Source organism: Solea senegalensis, linkage group LG8 (genome assembly GCF_019176455.1).
Source record: "Solea senegalensis isolate Sse05_10M linkage group LG8, IFAPA_SoseM_1, whole genome shotgun sequence".
NCBI classification, from domain to species: domain Eukaryota; kingdom Metazoa; phylum Chordata; class Actinopteri; order Pleuronectiformes; family Soleidae; genus Solea; species Solea senegalensis.
Genome location: NC_058028.1, coordinates 5,041,493 through 5,058,714, shown reverse-complemented (window position 1 = coordinate 5,058,714; position 17,222 = coordinate 5,041,493). Strand labels below are relative to the sequence as shown.

Genomic DNA, 17,222 nt, shown 5'->3' with positions numbered 1-17,222 from the left:
CCTGGGTCTGTACGGCATAGAGTTCATCATGGACGAACCGTGACTAGCACAGAAGTCCAGCAACTGAACACACAAATCTTTAGCGCTGAAGTGGGACAGAAAGATGTAATCCCTTTCCAGTATCCGTCCCAAGGACTACAGAAAGGGTGAGTTCTCTGAACTGCCATTCGGCACATAGGCACAACAGACAGGGCCTGTTCCTCAGTGTAAAGGCGCAGGGAAATAACTCTCGTGTTCACCAAGGTAAACTAAAACACACAGGCAGAAAGCTGGGGATCTATGAGTAAGCGCACACCTCCCCTCCGCCTCTCACTTGGTGCAACTCCAGAGAGATAGTTCTTCAATAATACTTTAAGAATGAATTACTTATATTCATGAACTTCCACTCTGTAGCTGTAGATAATGAAGTGACAGACAGGTTATGTTCACCAGAGCTCGACAGCATCACAGCATTCAGAAATGCAGAGCAAAGAGGTGATGTATTCTGCACATGTATTACATTTCTGAAATCCAGTCCTCACCCTGTGTGCGACGCATCTTGCTGGTCTGCATGAAACCCAACAAGGTAATGAGGTCTTCGATGATGCGAAAGTACTGGGACCCTGATGAGCTGCAGGAGTGGATGGTCACGGCTACTAACAGCTGCTGGATGTCACACACCAAGAGCTTGTAGTCATTTAGAGGGATACTGCAGAGGAAAGACAGAACAGTAAAATACAAAGCATAGGAAGTGTCTACCAGAATAAATGAGTGTGATGAAACAGTGAGAGGATTATGATGATGACTCAAAGAGTCAAGACAAAATTCATGAACCAGTGGAGGAGGATAGAATAAATCATCCTCTGTTCTGGCAGCCATACCTGTTCTCCATGCCATTGAGGGTAGAGAGAGTGTTAAAGAGCACGTAGAGCAGCCCATGGTCAAGCAGGATGTCTGCCAGCTTAGGGCAAGCATTGAGAAGCTGCAACAGCATACACAATATGTTGTGCACCAAGGAGTTCTCATAAAGGGAGTTCTCAATAAGACCCAGGACTGGGATGATACAGCGTTTTCTGAATGGTGAGATATTTTCCATTTCCTCCAGGTCAAGACTGGAAGACATTAAGAGATAAAAAAAATAAAAAATAAAAAAGATTGAAAAAAAATGAATGACAAACATACACTAATACTTGAGTGCATATATATATATATATTGGAATAGTACGAGATATACCAATATTGCATAAGACATTATGGCTTAAAGCTGCAGTGCAAAACACGTTGATTTTTTGCTGTTGCCGATGATTTCACGGTGCCTCTGTTTGGTCTTTGTAAACAGAAACAATGTGACATAATCTTTATATTGCAGTTTGAAAAACAAGTGTATTGCTTCTTGACTCACTCTTCCTCTAGGCCCACTGGCCGCCCAAATAGCATCTCCAGGAAGCATTCAAGCAGCCCCTGGCTGCCCTGATGGATATATAGCTGGTTGGCCAGCAGTGAGAAGCCATGGTTCTTCAGGAATTTCTCCTTCTGCTCCTTGAGAGCACGGCTAAAATAGGCATCCAACAGCTGGATGGAGGTGGGAGTGAGAACAGCACAGTATTAATGGGCAGCAAAGCTCGAATTTCAAATATACTCTCTTCATACTATTTTTGTGGTTCACACTCATCCCTGATGTGATCATTAAAAGTTTTGTTTCTTACGATTAAGGCACAGTTGAATAAATATTCAACAAATTACACCAAATAAGTGCTCAAAAATGGGCTAATACCAAGAGTTAATTAGGTTAATGCAAAAACTGCCATGTCAGAACTGGTCATTTTAGCATAACGATGGGAAATACAGAGGGTAGAAAAAGCAATCCTGGTTTTATTAAGAGTCATTAAACTCTGCCTTCTAGCACTAGCACTTCTAGCTGCATTATAATAAATGTTACCATAAGCAAATGTTATTAATGTTTTACCTAAAGTTGCTACTGAAGTCTGCTTCTTGTTTTTTATTCTGTCTTTGCTTTTCAGGGAGCTTATTGTAACATCCAACTACACATGGAAAACTAGCCTAATTGGCATATTTACAGAAATGCATGATAGTTTCACTTGCTGTCTTCCTTTTGAATAACAAATGTGTGAATATGACTTTTGGGAATGATAATAGGCAAAAACACTGTACACTGGCGAGACCAAATGAGTGCAAAAACACAGCTGCCGGAACAATCTGCTTTCAGACAGAGTCGGGACCAACCTTCATGACTCCTTGCTGGATAAGAGGTGACGAGTGGTTGACAAGGACAATGAGAGCTTCTGGCTGAATGAGTTTGTCCATCACCTCCTCAAGCATGAGATCAGGCAACAGCAACAAGACGCCTCTCAGAAGATCATAGAGGCCACAGCAGATCAGCACCAGGCAGTCCTCAGTACTGGACCTAAGCAACACTCACTTTAGATCTGTATCACTGTTTCTCTCAATTTAACATGTTTTAAAACTGTAAAGTACTGAATGTCAAAATAATTTTAAGTTCTACAGAATTTTAAATGATGTATAAATTCAGTGCACAAAATATAAAGCACCTACTATCAATTTACATTAAATACATTTTTTGTCCTAGACAGTCTGCTTGACTACTTAAAACATATCAACAAATTAAGCAGATCTGTTGAATGAAATGAAAACCCCTAAACAGCACTTCTTAAATAAAGAAAACAAGATCACAGTTTCACTTAGTAGGTCATGTAATTTCAGTTTGTGAGGATTATCAGTGTTCAGTTAAAACATTCCGCACATCTCACTTCCATGGTAAACATACCTGTCACTGGACTCGGTTTTGCTGTGGGCCCTCTCATAGCCAGGAGAGTATGTGTAGCTTTCCCAGTCTTCAGGCATGGAGCCTCTATCAGCTGCACTGGGCCAGCGGCCGACTGCCAACGAGCCATTTGGTGCTGGGAAAGCCAGGCCCAGGCTAGCAAGGTTACTATGGCTTCTCTGGAAAGACTGGATGCCTTTCAAACTGTCAGGGCGTCGTGGTGCCTCATCACTGGCCCAATCAAATCTGTCGTCAGACTCTGCCACACCCACACTCCCTTCCGCCAGACTGTCCAGCTCCGCTGCTTCATCCCGCTCCTCCTCTACACTAATGGAGGGCGGACGTTGGGCTCCTCCCTCACCGATGTCATTAGAGTCACAGATGGTCTTGGCTGACTCACAGCTGCTTAGGAGCTGCTCATCACCTCCACCTTTCTTGAGTGTTTCTGTGCTGCCCCGAGCCTGCTGAGTTGCAAGCGAGACCCTGTCACCTTCACTTGCCTCGTTTAATTTACCGTGTCCAAGTCGAGGTGTCAGCAGTGGGGACGAGTATGGCGATGGTGCCACACTGGGTGGCCGTAACGACTGATCATCACCTCCATGTTCAGGGGAAGGAGCAGGGACGTGGCCTGAAAAACACCAATAGGAACCAGCATAAACTATTAGACTATATCTGATAGACAGGGGGGGATAGGGAGAGAGGGAGAGAGGTAGAGAGGGGGAGAGAGAGAGAGAGACAGAGAGACAGAGAAAGAGAGAAAGAGTGAGAGAGAGAGAGGGATAGATTTTCACCAAGAGTAGGGTTGGTCAAATATGATCAGACAATAAGTAACTGCTTCTTTAAAATTAGTCAGACTTAAAGAAAATGTGTTTATAGAGTTATAATATTAAGCTATGAGAAGGAAAAAAATTAAGAACTTGTAAATAACAAAGACATAAATACAATACAACTAGACACATTTACCACACAACACAATTAACTACACTGAACAATCACAGCAAAGAGAAAAATCCTTTTACCTCTTGAGCTTTTTTTAAGTTTTTCATTTGGGTAACCCTGCTAACCATTCTAAGCAATACACTGGGGGGTCATCATCTAATTATCTTTGCTTTTTTGGATGCAGCCAGAGCTTTAAGGGCAGCATATTGTGGCTGAAGTAGCTGTACCTTTGTGGGGAGTATCAGTGAAGACGGTCGGGGAGAGTGACATCACAGAACTGCTGGCAGACTTTCCTCCACTGTTGGAGTGTCTCAGGGACATAATGGACTGCACCTTCTCCTGGTACAGCTTCCCATCTGACAAACATCAAAGGAACTCAGTGCATTAAATTAATGGCACTTTCATACAGAGATGCTGCTTTCAGCTGCACCACAACCTTACCTATGTGTAGTGAGAAGTAGAAGCTAGATGGAGTGTGGCAGACGTAGGTGTTGGTGGGTGGGTGAACAGCCAGCAGGAAGTTGTATATCAGTTTGAGCAGGTCCATGTCTGGAGGTGAACCAAGCACCTCCTGGATGATTCTGACAAAAGACAAACAGACTTCCTGCGGGATGGCAGTCAGATGTTCATCCCGATGCTCCTTAAGAGAAACACAATGCCGTCAGTAATAGTTTAGAAAATAGAAAAGGTATTGTGATATTGAGTTGACCTACCTGTAACACCTGGCAGGTGAGTAGGAAGCGGTGCACTATTTCAGCATTGAGAAACTGACGGATGTTAAAAACCTGATGAGGGTGGTGTACCCTGATGAGGATCTCTAAGGCAGCAAGCAATGTTTCCCACACTCCACCCTGAGAGAAATGACCCGAATGGTGAATGAAAGAGAGAAAAACATGATGGGGTTGAGCACACTCACACATCTCATAGCATCTCAACATCTCATAACCTGTCCTGCTCAAAAAGCAACGCTGATGACTCATTATTTTAGCTTCTTTGATATATTAAACTTTGTGTGTTGTAAAAATAAAATTTATAGTTCAAACTTATTTATTGATGGCCTAGCCAGAGTGCATATTAAGCAGTGATCAGCATTTCCTCCTCACACCTGTGGGTTTGGTAAGTGATATATTTAAGTCAGATGAGTATGGGACTGAGAATACCTCCTTATACATATAAATTATTCTATTTCTTTTTACTATGGTGCATAACTGCACTTTCAAGTTTACCTCAGCCTTAGCCCATATCTTCCAGTCCAACAGGATGTCTGAGAGAAGCCTGATGTCCTGCACCACAGCGATGGACTTGGTGTCCAAACGATACTGCCCATCCTCCCCCAGGATGAGTATGGGTCCACTGCAGCACCCGTCCAACAGAGTCTACAGAGACAAAGTAAGGCCACCACATCAGAAATACAGCCCCCCCTTATACATTCTATAGAATGTCCAGTGTGCTGTTCACATTCAGACACATAGAGCATACTGATAGTCACCGTCTCTGTAGAAACAACTCCAGCAACATGTAAAACTAATGAATTCTTCAAAATATTTGTGAGAATGCCTATCAGTGTGTCAAAACCAATGTCATATACTCCGTGGTGGCCATGTTTATAATGAATTGCATTGAAGTCCATAATTTGGGACCAGATTCACTGCAGCAGTCATCAATATTGCAGTCTGAAGTCTAAGGTATGACAGAAACTTGCAGTCTTGGGAACAGCTGGTTGCTTGCCTGACAAGAGAATCAAGTTATGGTACAATAAAAGCTTCACTTTACTGAAATTTAAATGGTATAAATAAAAAGCAGAGTGTTCGATAGTACACTGATCGGGCTATACACTTCACCATGTGAAAGGCAATCAGAGGTTCTGTGTGACTCCGCAAGAGCTCAGTGTTTCATCAAGTTAGACAGAACCTATTTCAGTACACAGCCATCACACAGATCAATTACGGACAAAGCCAGAGGGTCAAGTAACAACAGGGTCACCAATACCGGTTCAGAAAGGCACCAGAGTGAGACCGGCTCAGATTCATGGTGAAAACAAGTGCAGGTGAATATGTTTTACCGCACTGATCAGCAGAGTTTCTTGGAACAGAACACAGCACATAGTTCAAGGTGCGACTAACTTTCAGCATATGATATCCCACGATGCATTTGGACTTGATGAGGACTTGGTGGATCATAGAGTAGCCATGATAACAATCCATTTCATGAATGCGGTGTTGGTTAATCTTGGACAGAGACAGTAACACCTGCAGGGCCAGAGCCTGGGTCTTCTCACAGTCACTCAGTTCCACCGTCTGGATGGCAGGGAGCCAGAGATGAGAGATGAAAAAACAAACAGAACTGAGACAAACAAAACGCTGCTAAAATCAATTCACACTGTTGCTGCTATAATAACTATGTAATCATAAAAGTACAAAAGGGCATATAATCAACCTTTGTCTTGAAAAGCAATATTTAACCATGGTCTCAACTAACAAATGCAACAGCAAGGTACAAATCAACATAATTATTTAGATGAAAAGTGTAGTTTATAACACAGTTGTAACACAAAAAGTGCAAATTTATTCAAAACACTTCAATACATTTCACAAATGCTAACAACTGGACAACTGGGAGTGCTGACCTCTAACTGTACAGCTTCATCAAGGATATGGATCATCCCACCTGTGCAAATAGGAAGACAAAATTCCCTGTTCCTCCAATCTTGTGGAGGACACTCTGGAGGCCTTGGGTTTCAGTGGGGAGCAGAGTCCTGAGAGTGTTGGGCTCCAGGGAAACACTCTGCACCTCTTTGGAGCTGAAGGGACGCTGGGTAACCACCGTCTTGGTTTGGCCTTTCAGCCTGATCACAGGCTCATAGATAGTGTAGACTTTGGGGCTGCCGGGGGCATACACAACTGCCAAGCTCTCCTGTGCAAAAACACAATTAATTGTCATCTTGTGACTTTATATTGTAATTTATATTCTGTATATATAATTACTTTTTATTTATACTAGCCCTGAGCATGGATGTTTACCCAGGCTATATGTGGTTAGAGTGTTAGAAAGTATATAAAGATGTAGAGGGGAACTCATTCATTATTCTCACTTCCTTCTTTCCTGTCTCTGTAATTAGCACAGCTATTATCAACAAATCCATTAGCATTTAATGGGAGTAAAACTATTTTCAGTCTCACTGAAATAGCTGCAGCTAAAATGTAACAGCTTTTTCATTGAGAAAATATTACACCCTGCCATGCAGTGTCATTAATGAGAATTAACTGGGAGAGAATATTAAACTGTGAAATCACATGATAAATGAGCCATAGGAATGCTTTGCTATGCTTATATAGCGCTTCAGTCTCAAAGAAAAGAAAACAGGGTTTAACAGTAGTGTCACTCTGCATTTTAACAGGAATTGGCTCTGTGTTTGTGTTTTGTGTTGTGTTTGTGACATACCACCAAAGCTGCCGTGTCCACATCCTTGCTCTTCATCAGAATTTCTCGTACATGGTCACACTTAAGCCCTTCCTGAGTGACAAACTTGGAGAATGTCCCACGTGGCTGGCCATATTTGCAGGGCATGATGGAGGTGAGGTCAGGCCCCTGGGTGTACAGGTGGAAGGCCTCCTCAGACCCTATTCGAGACCCTAAAATACACACCAACAGCATGTGCTTAGAATAAAAAACATTAAATGAACGTATAATATATAATTAAGGTTTGGTGCAGACACCTGGGGAGTTCTGAACTTTGTTAGGGAATATCTTGGTATTTTATTTATTTTGTTAGGAATCGAGATGAGTAAACTAAAATTTGATTGGTTCTTTCCTGGCCCATGTTCAATCTTTTCAACAAATTTGGTGCAAAACACTAATATTTTCTGCATATTCCTGTTGACAAATAAACAAACACATATACATGGATGAAAACATCCCTCCCTGCTACAGTGATGCTAAGTGAGACCCCTCAGGCACCAGGGTGCACATTTTGATGTTTTATTTCTTATTTTCATGAATCTCGCAATCTTTTCCAAAAAAAAAACTGGTACCTATGATGAATTCCAAAGACAGTGCATATGCTACAGCTTATATAAGGACATCAGCTGGCTTTCACAGGTCGAGGTCGCCTAGAGATGCAAGCCATTCACAGCCAATTAGAGGCAACAAGAGAAGTATTCAGAAAGGCCCCAGAGAGAATGCCGAGAATGTACTGTGTGTCACACTAGTTAAGTCTTTTACAGACACTGGCCTGGGCACACTTTTGAAATATGATTGCACTGAAACATTTAGGTGTATTCTGTGTAAAAGGGAAAAGGTAGGTGTCTCAGCTGTGAGCAGTACAGAGGAAAGATATGATACCTGATGTTTTACAACAAATGTGAAAAATGTGAAAAGTGTTCATTGACAAATAATTACAGCCATAAATAAGGCCGATATTAAAAGGAGACCTACCATTGAAGAGAAGCACAGTGCCCATGTTCCAGCGAGCACCCTGCTTCAATATCTCTTCACAGGATGGCATGCAGTGGCCCAACATGCAGAAGGTTTTGTTGCTGTCAGAAGATAAACTCGACTTTCTAGGTAGGGTGTAGTCCAAAGAAACCTCACAGTTCCTAATTAAAGTAATAAGATGAAGTTAGTGTACACTATTTTAGTACACTATTTCAAGTGCCAGTGTCTTACTGTTAGATTACATCTGTTCCTCACCTGACACCACACACCCAAACAACCACACGGCCGTGGATGTTCTTCTTGCCCTCTGGTTGCTGGGTATAAGTGAGGCCGAGGTGCTGCCACTGGCCCCGCCCAAGCAGTCCCTCACTAGAGTCTGCCTGAGCTAGCAGTCCTGCTTTTATCTCATCATTTGGGTCAATACAAATTCTGAGGAAACAACAGATCACAATATGTCAAGGTTAATGAGGTTAACTCATTGTTCACTTTCTACCTTGAGGCCACTGGCTACGTTGGAGCTCACCTGAATGTGAGAGAACCTGTTGAGAAGTCTGCCCATACTTGAAGCATCAGTGCCTTGGAGCCCATGGACAGAATGTGCGTGAGCCCTTCTTCTACCAAATTTGTCCCAGCCTGAGAGCAGCCATGGTGCAACTCGGCTGCAGGCAGGTTACTCTCTTCTTGAAAGCAATGAAAGGAACATCTGAAATCCAGCTTCAGTTTATGGTCATTAGGCATAAAAACAGTTTCAGTGAAGTGACTATTTCTTACCCTTGTCTCTGTCCCTGTCCGTCTCCTCCTGCTCTGCTACCCTAAGCCACATAGAGGCGCTGAAACCACTAGCCATGTGGGGCCAGCAGTTCTGTCCTACTAAGGGCAAGTGCAGAGGAGCAGTGTGCCAGGGAGAGGAACGGAGGTGGCTTGCTCGGTACTCAGTATCTCCTTCTCTGCGCCCAGCAGAAAGCTTGCCTTTCCAGAGTAAACCAACACTTTTCCCTCCAGCAGCACCATTCTGTCTGAAGCCAGGGGACAGCGCAACGGGTGTTAAAGCCCCAAGGATTATTGGAAAGGTTAGGAAGTGGAGAGGTTCCATAGTCATGTTGGCTTCAACAACTTGCAGGATACCGTTCAGTAAAATCTCCTGGTAAATAAAGAAGTACAAGGTCAGTGAGAACAATGTGTCAGGATTTTATAATTAACTAGAAAAAACACTTGACAGTTGTGTGTTGATGCAGCATACAGTAAATACATTTTGTAATAATCTAAATCCTTTTTCTTTTAAAAGTAGTGTAGCATTACAAGATGATAAAGACTACTAAAACAAGCTGCTTCTAAACCAGAAAACCTGCACAACAGTACAGAAAAGTAGTGACTGCCACCACAGATGTCTCATTTTCATAGACAGAAATCTTACAGGTCACATGCCATTACATTCACATGGTTAAAAATAAACTTCTCCTTTTCCTTTCTGGAAATATGTTTACTAGAGACTTGATTTGTTGATTAAAGTGTTGGATCTGTTCCCCACAAACTGGTGTTAATTGTACATACAAATACAAACAATATAAAGTGGGCTCAGGAGAGCACTGTGTGACTTTGAGTTTTAACAAGAATTGAGAAGTAAGTGTGACAGGAAGGCTGTCTAACAAATAAGTTCTTGTTCCTGATAAGCATCAGAGCATAAGATACTGTGAACTTATCCGTGTCAACACCCTGAAAGTAAGCTAGCAGTGCATTGCTCAGTGACTGATAGGGTTTGCTATTTACAGTAGGTGGGGTCTTCTCCAGAAGAAGGCGAATCAATAGAGCCAGTTCTTCCGCTGTGATTCGCTGGCTCACCATGGCAACCAACAGCTCCACTAGCACAGTCTGGCAATCTGCGTGAAGACCAATGAATGACATGCTATATCAACAGTATAACACTTGGGCATGCACCAAAGCAGGACTGACAAAAGCATAAAACATCAGCACTGCCTGCTATCAGTGGAAAACAAAAAAATGTACATTAGATTAATGTTTTTATTGATATACTGTTGTTATAGACATACTGTATTTTGTGTTTTATCTACGTAAGCCTGCCAAAATGTCTGAAATAGTACAACTAATGAACAAAGAAAAATGAGGAGAGCTTCAGGATACTGTTCATGTGTGACATCTAGGGAAAACAGTGAGAACACATAAGCCAAAAATAAGCTAGGAGAAATTACAAACCTGTAAAGGAGGGGTCCGTTTGGCTGAGGATGTTGTGAAAACCAGAGAGAATGGTTTTGACTCCTCCCTGTGCGACCATAACAGGGGGTTAGTCATATTCCTCATATAATATTTGAGGAGAGAAGTAAAACAAATTTCAATAGGGTGAGGACTGAGATGAAGAGAAAAAATAAAATGCCCAACCTGGTCATAGAGCAAGGCAGCATTACGGTGGTTGGCCTTTACTGCATCCAGCAAACTATGAAACACGTGACTCAGAACCTCCAGGTCTGGGGAGCCGCTGGCGAGAAGCTGTAACTCCATCGTGCAGATCTCGGGGAATAACAGCATGCCATGCTGGGGCCCATCTGCCACTGCCACAAACTCACGCAGCAGGCCTGACTCCAGCTTAACTCCTAAAAGAACAATTAAAGACACCAGGACAAGATCAGAGACACAGCAAAAGACGCACACATAAAGATGCTACACATCACATTCACACATGCTAACACGTAAACACCCACGACTGTGAGGCATCACATCTTCATGACACACATGCATTCCCTGCTTCAGCTCCATCCTCCTATCATGGAGGCAGCTCATAAAAATGAGTTAGCCTCAATCCTGTGCTCAGCCTCAGAGCAGCATGGAAGTCCCCTCATAATTTACAGGAGAGCAGCCTCCCATGCGTCTTCTGGGACTTCCTACTATTAATGAAGCTTGCTCTCCCTCACTCTGCACAAGTACACAGCTGGCATCCATCTACAACATACATATGCCCATATAAAAAAACTGCTTTATCTTATAACTGCATAGCTCATACCCCATCTGTCGTCCCAGCCTCCCTTAGTGCCATTTGAGGGAAATTTAGATGATTGCATTTGGTCTGAGGTTTCATATTATTTCACACAATTAACCTCATTTAATATGCTGTATTAATGAATACAATGAGGCTAGTAAAGTGTTAACAGTTAAAGAGACTAAGAAACACAAATCTGACAAAAACAACGGAGGTATTTTATGTCATGCACAGGATTATAAGAACGTAGTAATTAAAATTTTCAATTTTGGCAGATAAAGAAAAGCCTGGGGTGAAAATATGTATTTCCTACTGATTCAGGAAATTCTCTGTTAAGGAGGTATAAGCCGTTTGATTTGAGAATAATTAAGAAGAGGTGTAATCATTTGTTTCTCCATTGGTTAGTTGAATATTTTATTTGTCTAGCATATGGTAAGTGTTGTAAGATTCACTTCAAGTCACAAGATCCAGAACATGAGACCACAGTGAAGTTGCCCACAGTTGTAAAACAAAAAAACAATGACTCTATTCTGAGGGGATGAAAAAGTAAAAGGGGTGTAATCAGGCCACGTTCTTAAACTGTAACACCAAAATGCAGAGGCCGAGCTGACATAAGACGCTGTTGTGGGGGGTGGGGATGGAGGGGAGGAGGGAGACATGTTTCTGCCATGTCATATTTACACAATAAAAGAATAGCCACAATATGGTCCATAGCCCACTAAAGGAGGATGTGGTTTATGACACAACACTAACAGTCCTTGCATACACTGTCTTACACTCAAAATTTCAGCAAAATGCTATTTGGTATAAATAAAGGTATAAAATCCTATACAATAAAAATTCTAATGAATGTAATAATGTAGAAAAAAATCTACTAAATCGACTAGTTCATGGGGCCAAAGCTTCCCACGGAAAAAAAAACATGGCCTCTCAATCCATCAGTTGCTGGTCTGTTGACATTCATCAACAACAAAAACAAATGATGATGAAGAGTGTCTGAGGTAAAAGTAAATTTAAAATAACCCTGAGCAGAACAAGGGGAAAAATAAATCTAAAAGCCGAAAGTTATAAGGCGTGAGGAAAATAATGTTAAACCTGTCTGAGCCAACGCTATTTGCAGTAAGGAGGTGTGTATTCTAGCAGTGAAGTAGTAGAAGTAGTAGTAGTTGTTGTAAAAGTATGTATGTATGTATGCTGGTGTGTGTGTGGACTTACCTTCTTCCTGCTTGGCCATGTCCTCGGGGTTGCTTTCGCTGTCAGCGTCGTAGCCCTCCTCCTCCCCAGGGGGCTTGACGGCACAGCTCTGCACCTCATCCACCTCCTCTGACAGATCGTCTGCTGGAGCCGCCCCCTCTGCCAATACCTGGAGCTTCTGACAGAAGGAGAGGGAGTGTGTATGTGAGAGACAGAGAGAGACAGAGAGAGAGAGAGAGAGAGAGAGAGAGAGAGAGAGAGAGGGAGTGTGTTAGAAAGCACAAGAGCAGGGTGTGTGTTTGTGTGTGTAAAATCTGGAATGTCAGTCCAGTTTAGTTGAAACTAACTCAAGATCATCAGTTGTCAAGTGGTTGGTGAGACAGTAATAATTTAACAAGCTCTAATAAAATGATTTCAGGCTATGTACACGGGAAGATTTTGGTCATATGATAAATATCAGCTGACTTGTGCAACCCTCAAACAGCCTAGTTCCTTGAGGTGAAGAGTCAGCCATCATTTGTGCATGTAGACACACGCACATAAAAAACAGACACACTCTATGTTCACTTGGTCAAAAAAGAGGATGCAGTAGTACATAGTAACTCTTAAGCTTTTCAGGATACTGTAGATGCATTTCAGCCATTCTGTGAGACACTGGATCACAAGGGTTAGACATCAGTAAGTTTATCAAATCACAAGTATGACCACTTATGATGGGATCACACTTCTCTACTCTATATGTAAATACCAATTTTTTATCCAAAATTCAGATATCTCTTTTAACTGCACGTTTTCTAACCTTTTGGCCTTAGTCAACATGTATGCTCAATGCATCTTAGTAGTGTTCACAGCAGTAAAAATATTAATACCAGGTTAATTAGTAGTTTCGATATTCAATTGCAAGTGAAGTGGACATTTCAAATAAAAGTCAGTGGAGGCTCACCATGAACTTTCATACCACATACTTGCAATGGTAGAGTGATCATTAAACTGCTGGACTCAGTGAGAAAGAACTAAGCTCTGAGGTAAATCTATTATATAAAAGCTAAATCCTCCTGTGTTGGAAAAGGCTTAGTCAGACAGGCATTTTAAGACTTGTGGAAAACACATATATGGCTGTGAGATAGAGGGCACCCTCTACCAGGTGGTGATTCCTTTAAGGTTAAGCATGTGCCCTCTGGTATGAACCATATTATGGTCTTCAAAATCTTTAATTTATATAGCCTGTGAGTTTGTTTCTCATCAGTTTTGTCACGGTTTATAGAGACTTTGACAAATACACTTACATTACAATGATTTAATTAATGATCTCTTTGGATGCAAAGTTTCCATCTGCTATTTTGTTGATCAGTTAGATAAAAGCTACTTAGCAAGATAGTCTGCGAGACCATACAAAAACTATGTCAAGAAGCAGTAGACAACAAGTGCAGGAAAGGCGATGCTCTGTTAAAGGCATACAGCTGGTCTCATAGTCAAGACAGGGATCAAGTGGTGGATTGAAGATGCAATTAAAAAGGGTGGATACTCAGATGTGTCATAACCTCTATTTGGGCCGGTTGATTCAAGGAAGAATGGACTTAGTAGCTTTAAAGCACCAGCATTGAGAGGATCAGAGGGAGACAGAGACTAGGCAACCAAAGAGCCTGGACCAGACAGGAGCAGACCACTGACCATAAAAATCACCTTGATCTCTGAAGAGCAGAAGTGCTTTGAGATAAATGAGATAAATTCCTCATTCAGTAAGTGGATGACACTACCATTATTTTTTCTGTTAGGACTCAGCCAAAACATCTGAAGCTCAGTGGTAGAGCGACCTTCTTTCAACTGGAAGGTTGTGGATTTGATTCCCTGCTAAACTTGTCTACATGTCGATGTGTCCTTGGGCAAGACACTTAACCCCATATTTCTCCTGACGGCTGTTCCATCAGCATGTGAATGGATATGAGATGTGTGACAGAAAATGTGCTGCACATAGATGTGCTGTATGAATGTGTGAGTAACTGAGTGTGGATGTGTGAATGCAAAACTGTTGTGTAAAGCAGATTTAAGTGTTCATCAAGACTAGAACAGTGCTATATAAATACAGACCATTTACCAGTTAGCATTGTCTGAAGAAATAATTCCTGTTGCACATACAGAACTATAGCCTGAAGGCCTTATGCAATGGGCATCATAATGGGACAGTCCTTTCCTGTTGGCATTAGAAATGGACTGGTTGACCTTGGTATCTTACATTTCCAGGGTACATTACAACCACTAACCTTACTCTGGTTCCACAGGGAGATGCATAAGGCTCTGGATCAGAATGAGCCAAGTACAGGTATATAATCTAACAAGACTGTAACAGTAGATGGAGAACAATATGCAAACTATTGGAAGTAAGATGCAGCCATTTTATGGGTCAGTCTCTCCACCAAGCAGATCAACAAAGTAACCAAGAACATCTTGAAGGCATCTAGAAAAAAGGACATCTCCACACCTTCAAGTACAAGCCAGGTTGTGTTGTATGACAATCAAAGAACGTAACACATGTTGACCTCTAATTCTTTGCTGACAAAATAAATGCCTACAAAAGGTGTAAATATTTTGCCTAAATTTATCAAGTCCTCTATTATGCTTGTCAATTCACAAATAAATTTACAATGTGATGAACAGAAATGGAACCTTTCTTCATGACCCAAACTAGATTCTATATATACAGAGCTTAAATAACTTCAGAAACTAAAAGGTGCATGTAACACTCACATGTTTTCCCAAGGCAGGACTCACCCTGTCTGGCTTCTCCTCAGGAGGATCAGAACAGGATGACACCTCAGCCATAGCAACTCTCAGGAGAGAGTCAAACAGAGGTACAGCAAGGTCAGAGTTCACCACACCTGAGCGAGAGAGCTGGTCTCTCACTTCCAGCAGGGTTTCCTGTACTGACTGGAGCTAAAGAATTAACAAAACATAATAGATTAACTGAGGCCAGGGTAAAGGCTTTTTTGTGACTGAAGTGGCAAGGGTATAGCTGATTAGTTTTGTTTCGTGTGACATACCTGATAAGACAGTTCAGGCTCTATCTTCTGCAGGGCTGAGTTAGCACTATGCAGACAAATAGCCAGTAGAGCCTCAAGCAATCGAATACTTTGAAGTTGCCACTCCTCCTCCAGCTTCTTTGCAGGATCTTTGTTCTTAGCCTCAGCAGGACCATGGCCAAGGGTGTCTGGTGTCTCCTCCCGACACAGAGAAGTGGCTGGCACTGTGGACTCAGGGCTGCCTTTGCTCTTACCATCCCTCTTCTTTTTTGCTTTTCCATCCTTGGTCTTACAGGCAAGTTTCTGAATAACCATGACCATGAGGCGCAAACAGACATCAAGTCCACCAAGCCTGAAAAACTGCCGCTGAAACAAGGGGCTGGCCAGGTAGATCCACCGACACACTGACCAGACATCTGCAGCACGTTGTACCTGCTCTTTGGAGGGCAGAGCTACACTTTCTGGGGACAGGTAAGGCAGCCGCCCACCAAGAGGTTCACTAGCTGTACTATCATAACCTGAGGTGTCTTCAGAGTCATTAGCCGAGTCCCGGTCAGAATCTGCCTCTTTGCTGACACAGAGGAAGGCCACACAGAGAAAGAGGTTGATAACATGGAGATGCGTCTCAGCTCGGCTGCGCCCTGGTCCTCGACCATGCCCACTTCGGCTTTTGTGATGTGGATATGCCACTTTTAGGCCTTCATAGAACTTGCTGAGGCTCTGCGGGCCCTCTCCAGCCACTCTGGACCCTAATTCTTCAGCAAGACCCAAGACTGCCTCTGTTTCTTCTCCATCGGCACACTCAAGCTCCTGAAGCACTCCATAAGTCTGTTGGTGTCCAATGCCTATGATCAGAGTCTCAAAAACCTTTAGAGCCAAAGAGCGTGTCTGGTCTAGGTAGACCAGCTCAGTCACCTGATTGAGCCCATTACAACTGATGAAGAGGTCTCGTATCACCCTGTAACATAATAAAAACATTATAAAATCAGTAAGAATATGCCAACCAATGACACCATTTTATACTTCAAAGTTAAGATAAGAAAGAATACATGTGATGTATTCTTCCTCGTCTTCCTGATTAAAGCAGAACTATGCAGGGATTTTACCACAATTTAACAGCTTCAGAGTCATTAATTGTGATGTTTAAATGGCTTGTTGTGGGGAGATTAGGGCTGTCTCCACTCCCCCCTACCGCCTGCTAGTGGAAAGTCAGCCTTGCAAGCTCAGGGCTGCCAACCTGAAGTCCTCAGAATCGGAAGGTCTCACTAAGTCTCTGGTCTCATGAGAAACACAAAATGTTTCATGGCACTACACGCACAAACCCTAGCCAGAGAAAAAGGAGAAAGGCGGCTTGCAAGAAAGACTTGCAAAGTTCTGCTTTAACTTCAAGGACAAACAGTATTTTAAAATAAATGACTCATTTTTTTTTACAAATATGGTCAACATTTCACACAATCTTGCCCTAGTTTATGCTATATTCAGCAATTTGCATTTGCTTTGTTATATATTGAGATTGTTGTCTTGACAGTTTTACTGGACCTTTTTAAAAACAAATTCTGTCACATTCTATAAAAGTAATCAAAATGTTAATCTTTTGTTGAGTTTGAAGGAAGGTTGAAGGAAGTGACTTAAAATATACTCATACTGCATAATAAGGATCAAAAAGATAACTATTTAAGAGGAAGTAAGCTGAAATCTTTCTAACCCTTTTTCTATACTTCCTCTGCTTTTTCAGAACATTTCCTCTTTTAATTAGTGTGCAAGTCCATCAGGATGATTTTTCATTAGTCTGTATATTTAGAGTCTACAGAGTTCTGTTACGCAGAAAGCTGTGCAAGCAGTGCAAGATAATGGAAAGGCAAGAGAG

General features: G+C 42.1%; 1 protein-coding gene across 10 annotated transcripts in view; it reads right to left on the bottom strand.

Moving 5' to 3' along the window:
• LOC122773164 (lysosomal-trafficking regulator-like) overlaps positions 1-17,222 on the bottom strand; it is a 52,980-nt gene that overhangs the window by 14,061 nt on the left and 21,697 nt on the right. For 5 of the 10 annotated variants that reach the window (XM_044031598.1, XM_044031597.1, XM_044031603.1 and 2 more), the window contains 22 exons: positions 15,377-16,313; positions 15,084-15,269; positions 12,360-12,516; positions 10,550-10,761; positions 10,367-10,433; positions 9,923-10,032; positions 8,927-9,296; positions 8,679-8,835; positions 8,411-8,584; positions 8,156-8,316; positions 7,163-7,353; positions 6,389-6,634; positions 5,845-6,018; positions 4,948-5,097; positions 4,435-4,572; positions 4,163-4,361; positions 3,949-4,077; positions 2,786-3,410; positions 2,224-2,404; positions 1,382-1,551; positions 861-1,091; positions 522-688 (listed from right to left, as the gene is read on the bottom strand). In XM_044031598.1, coding sequence (XP_043887533.1) covers positions 522-688; positions 861-1,091; positions 1,382-1,551; positions 2,224-2,404; positions 2,786-3,410; positions 3,949-4,077; positions 4,163-4,361; positions 4,435-4,572; positions 4,948-5,097; positions 5,845-6,018; positions 6,389-6,634; positions 7,163-7,353; positions 8,156-8,316; positions 8,411-8,584; positions 8,679-8,835; positions 8,927-9,296; positions 9,923-10,032; positions 10,367-10,433; positions 10,550-10,761; positions 12,360-12,516; positions 15,084-15,269; positions 15,377-16,313 — 5,132 coding nt within the window. The remainder of the gene's footprint in view (positions 1-521; positions 689-860; positions 1,092-1,381; positions 1,552-2,223; positions 2,405-2,785; positions 3,411-3,948; positions 4,078-4,162; positions 4,362-4,434; positions 4,573-4,947; positions 5,098-5,844; positions 6,019-6,388; positions 6,635-7,162; positions 7,354-8,155; positions 8,317-8,410; positions 8,585-8,678; positions 8,836-8,926; positions 9,297-9,922; positions 10,033-10,366; positions 10,434-10,549; positions 10,762-12,359; positions 12,517-15,083; positions 15,270-15,376; positions 16,314-17,222) is intronic. The other 5 variants (XM_044031601.1, XM_044031604.1, XM_044031599.1 and 2 more) reach the window with 4 other exon arrangements.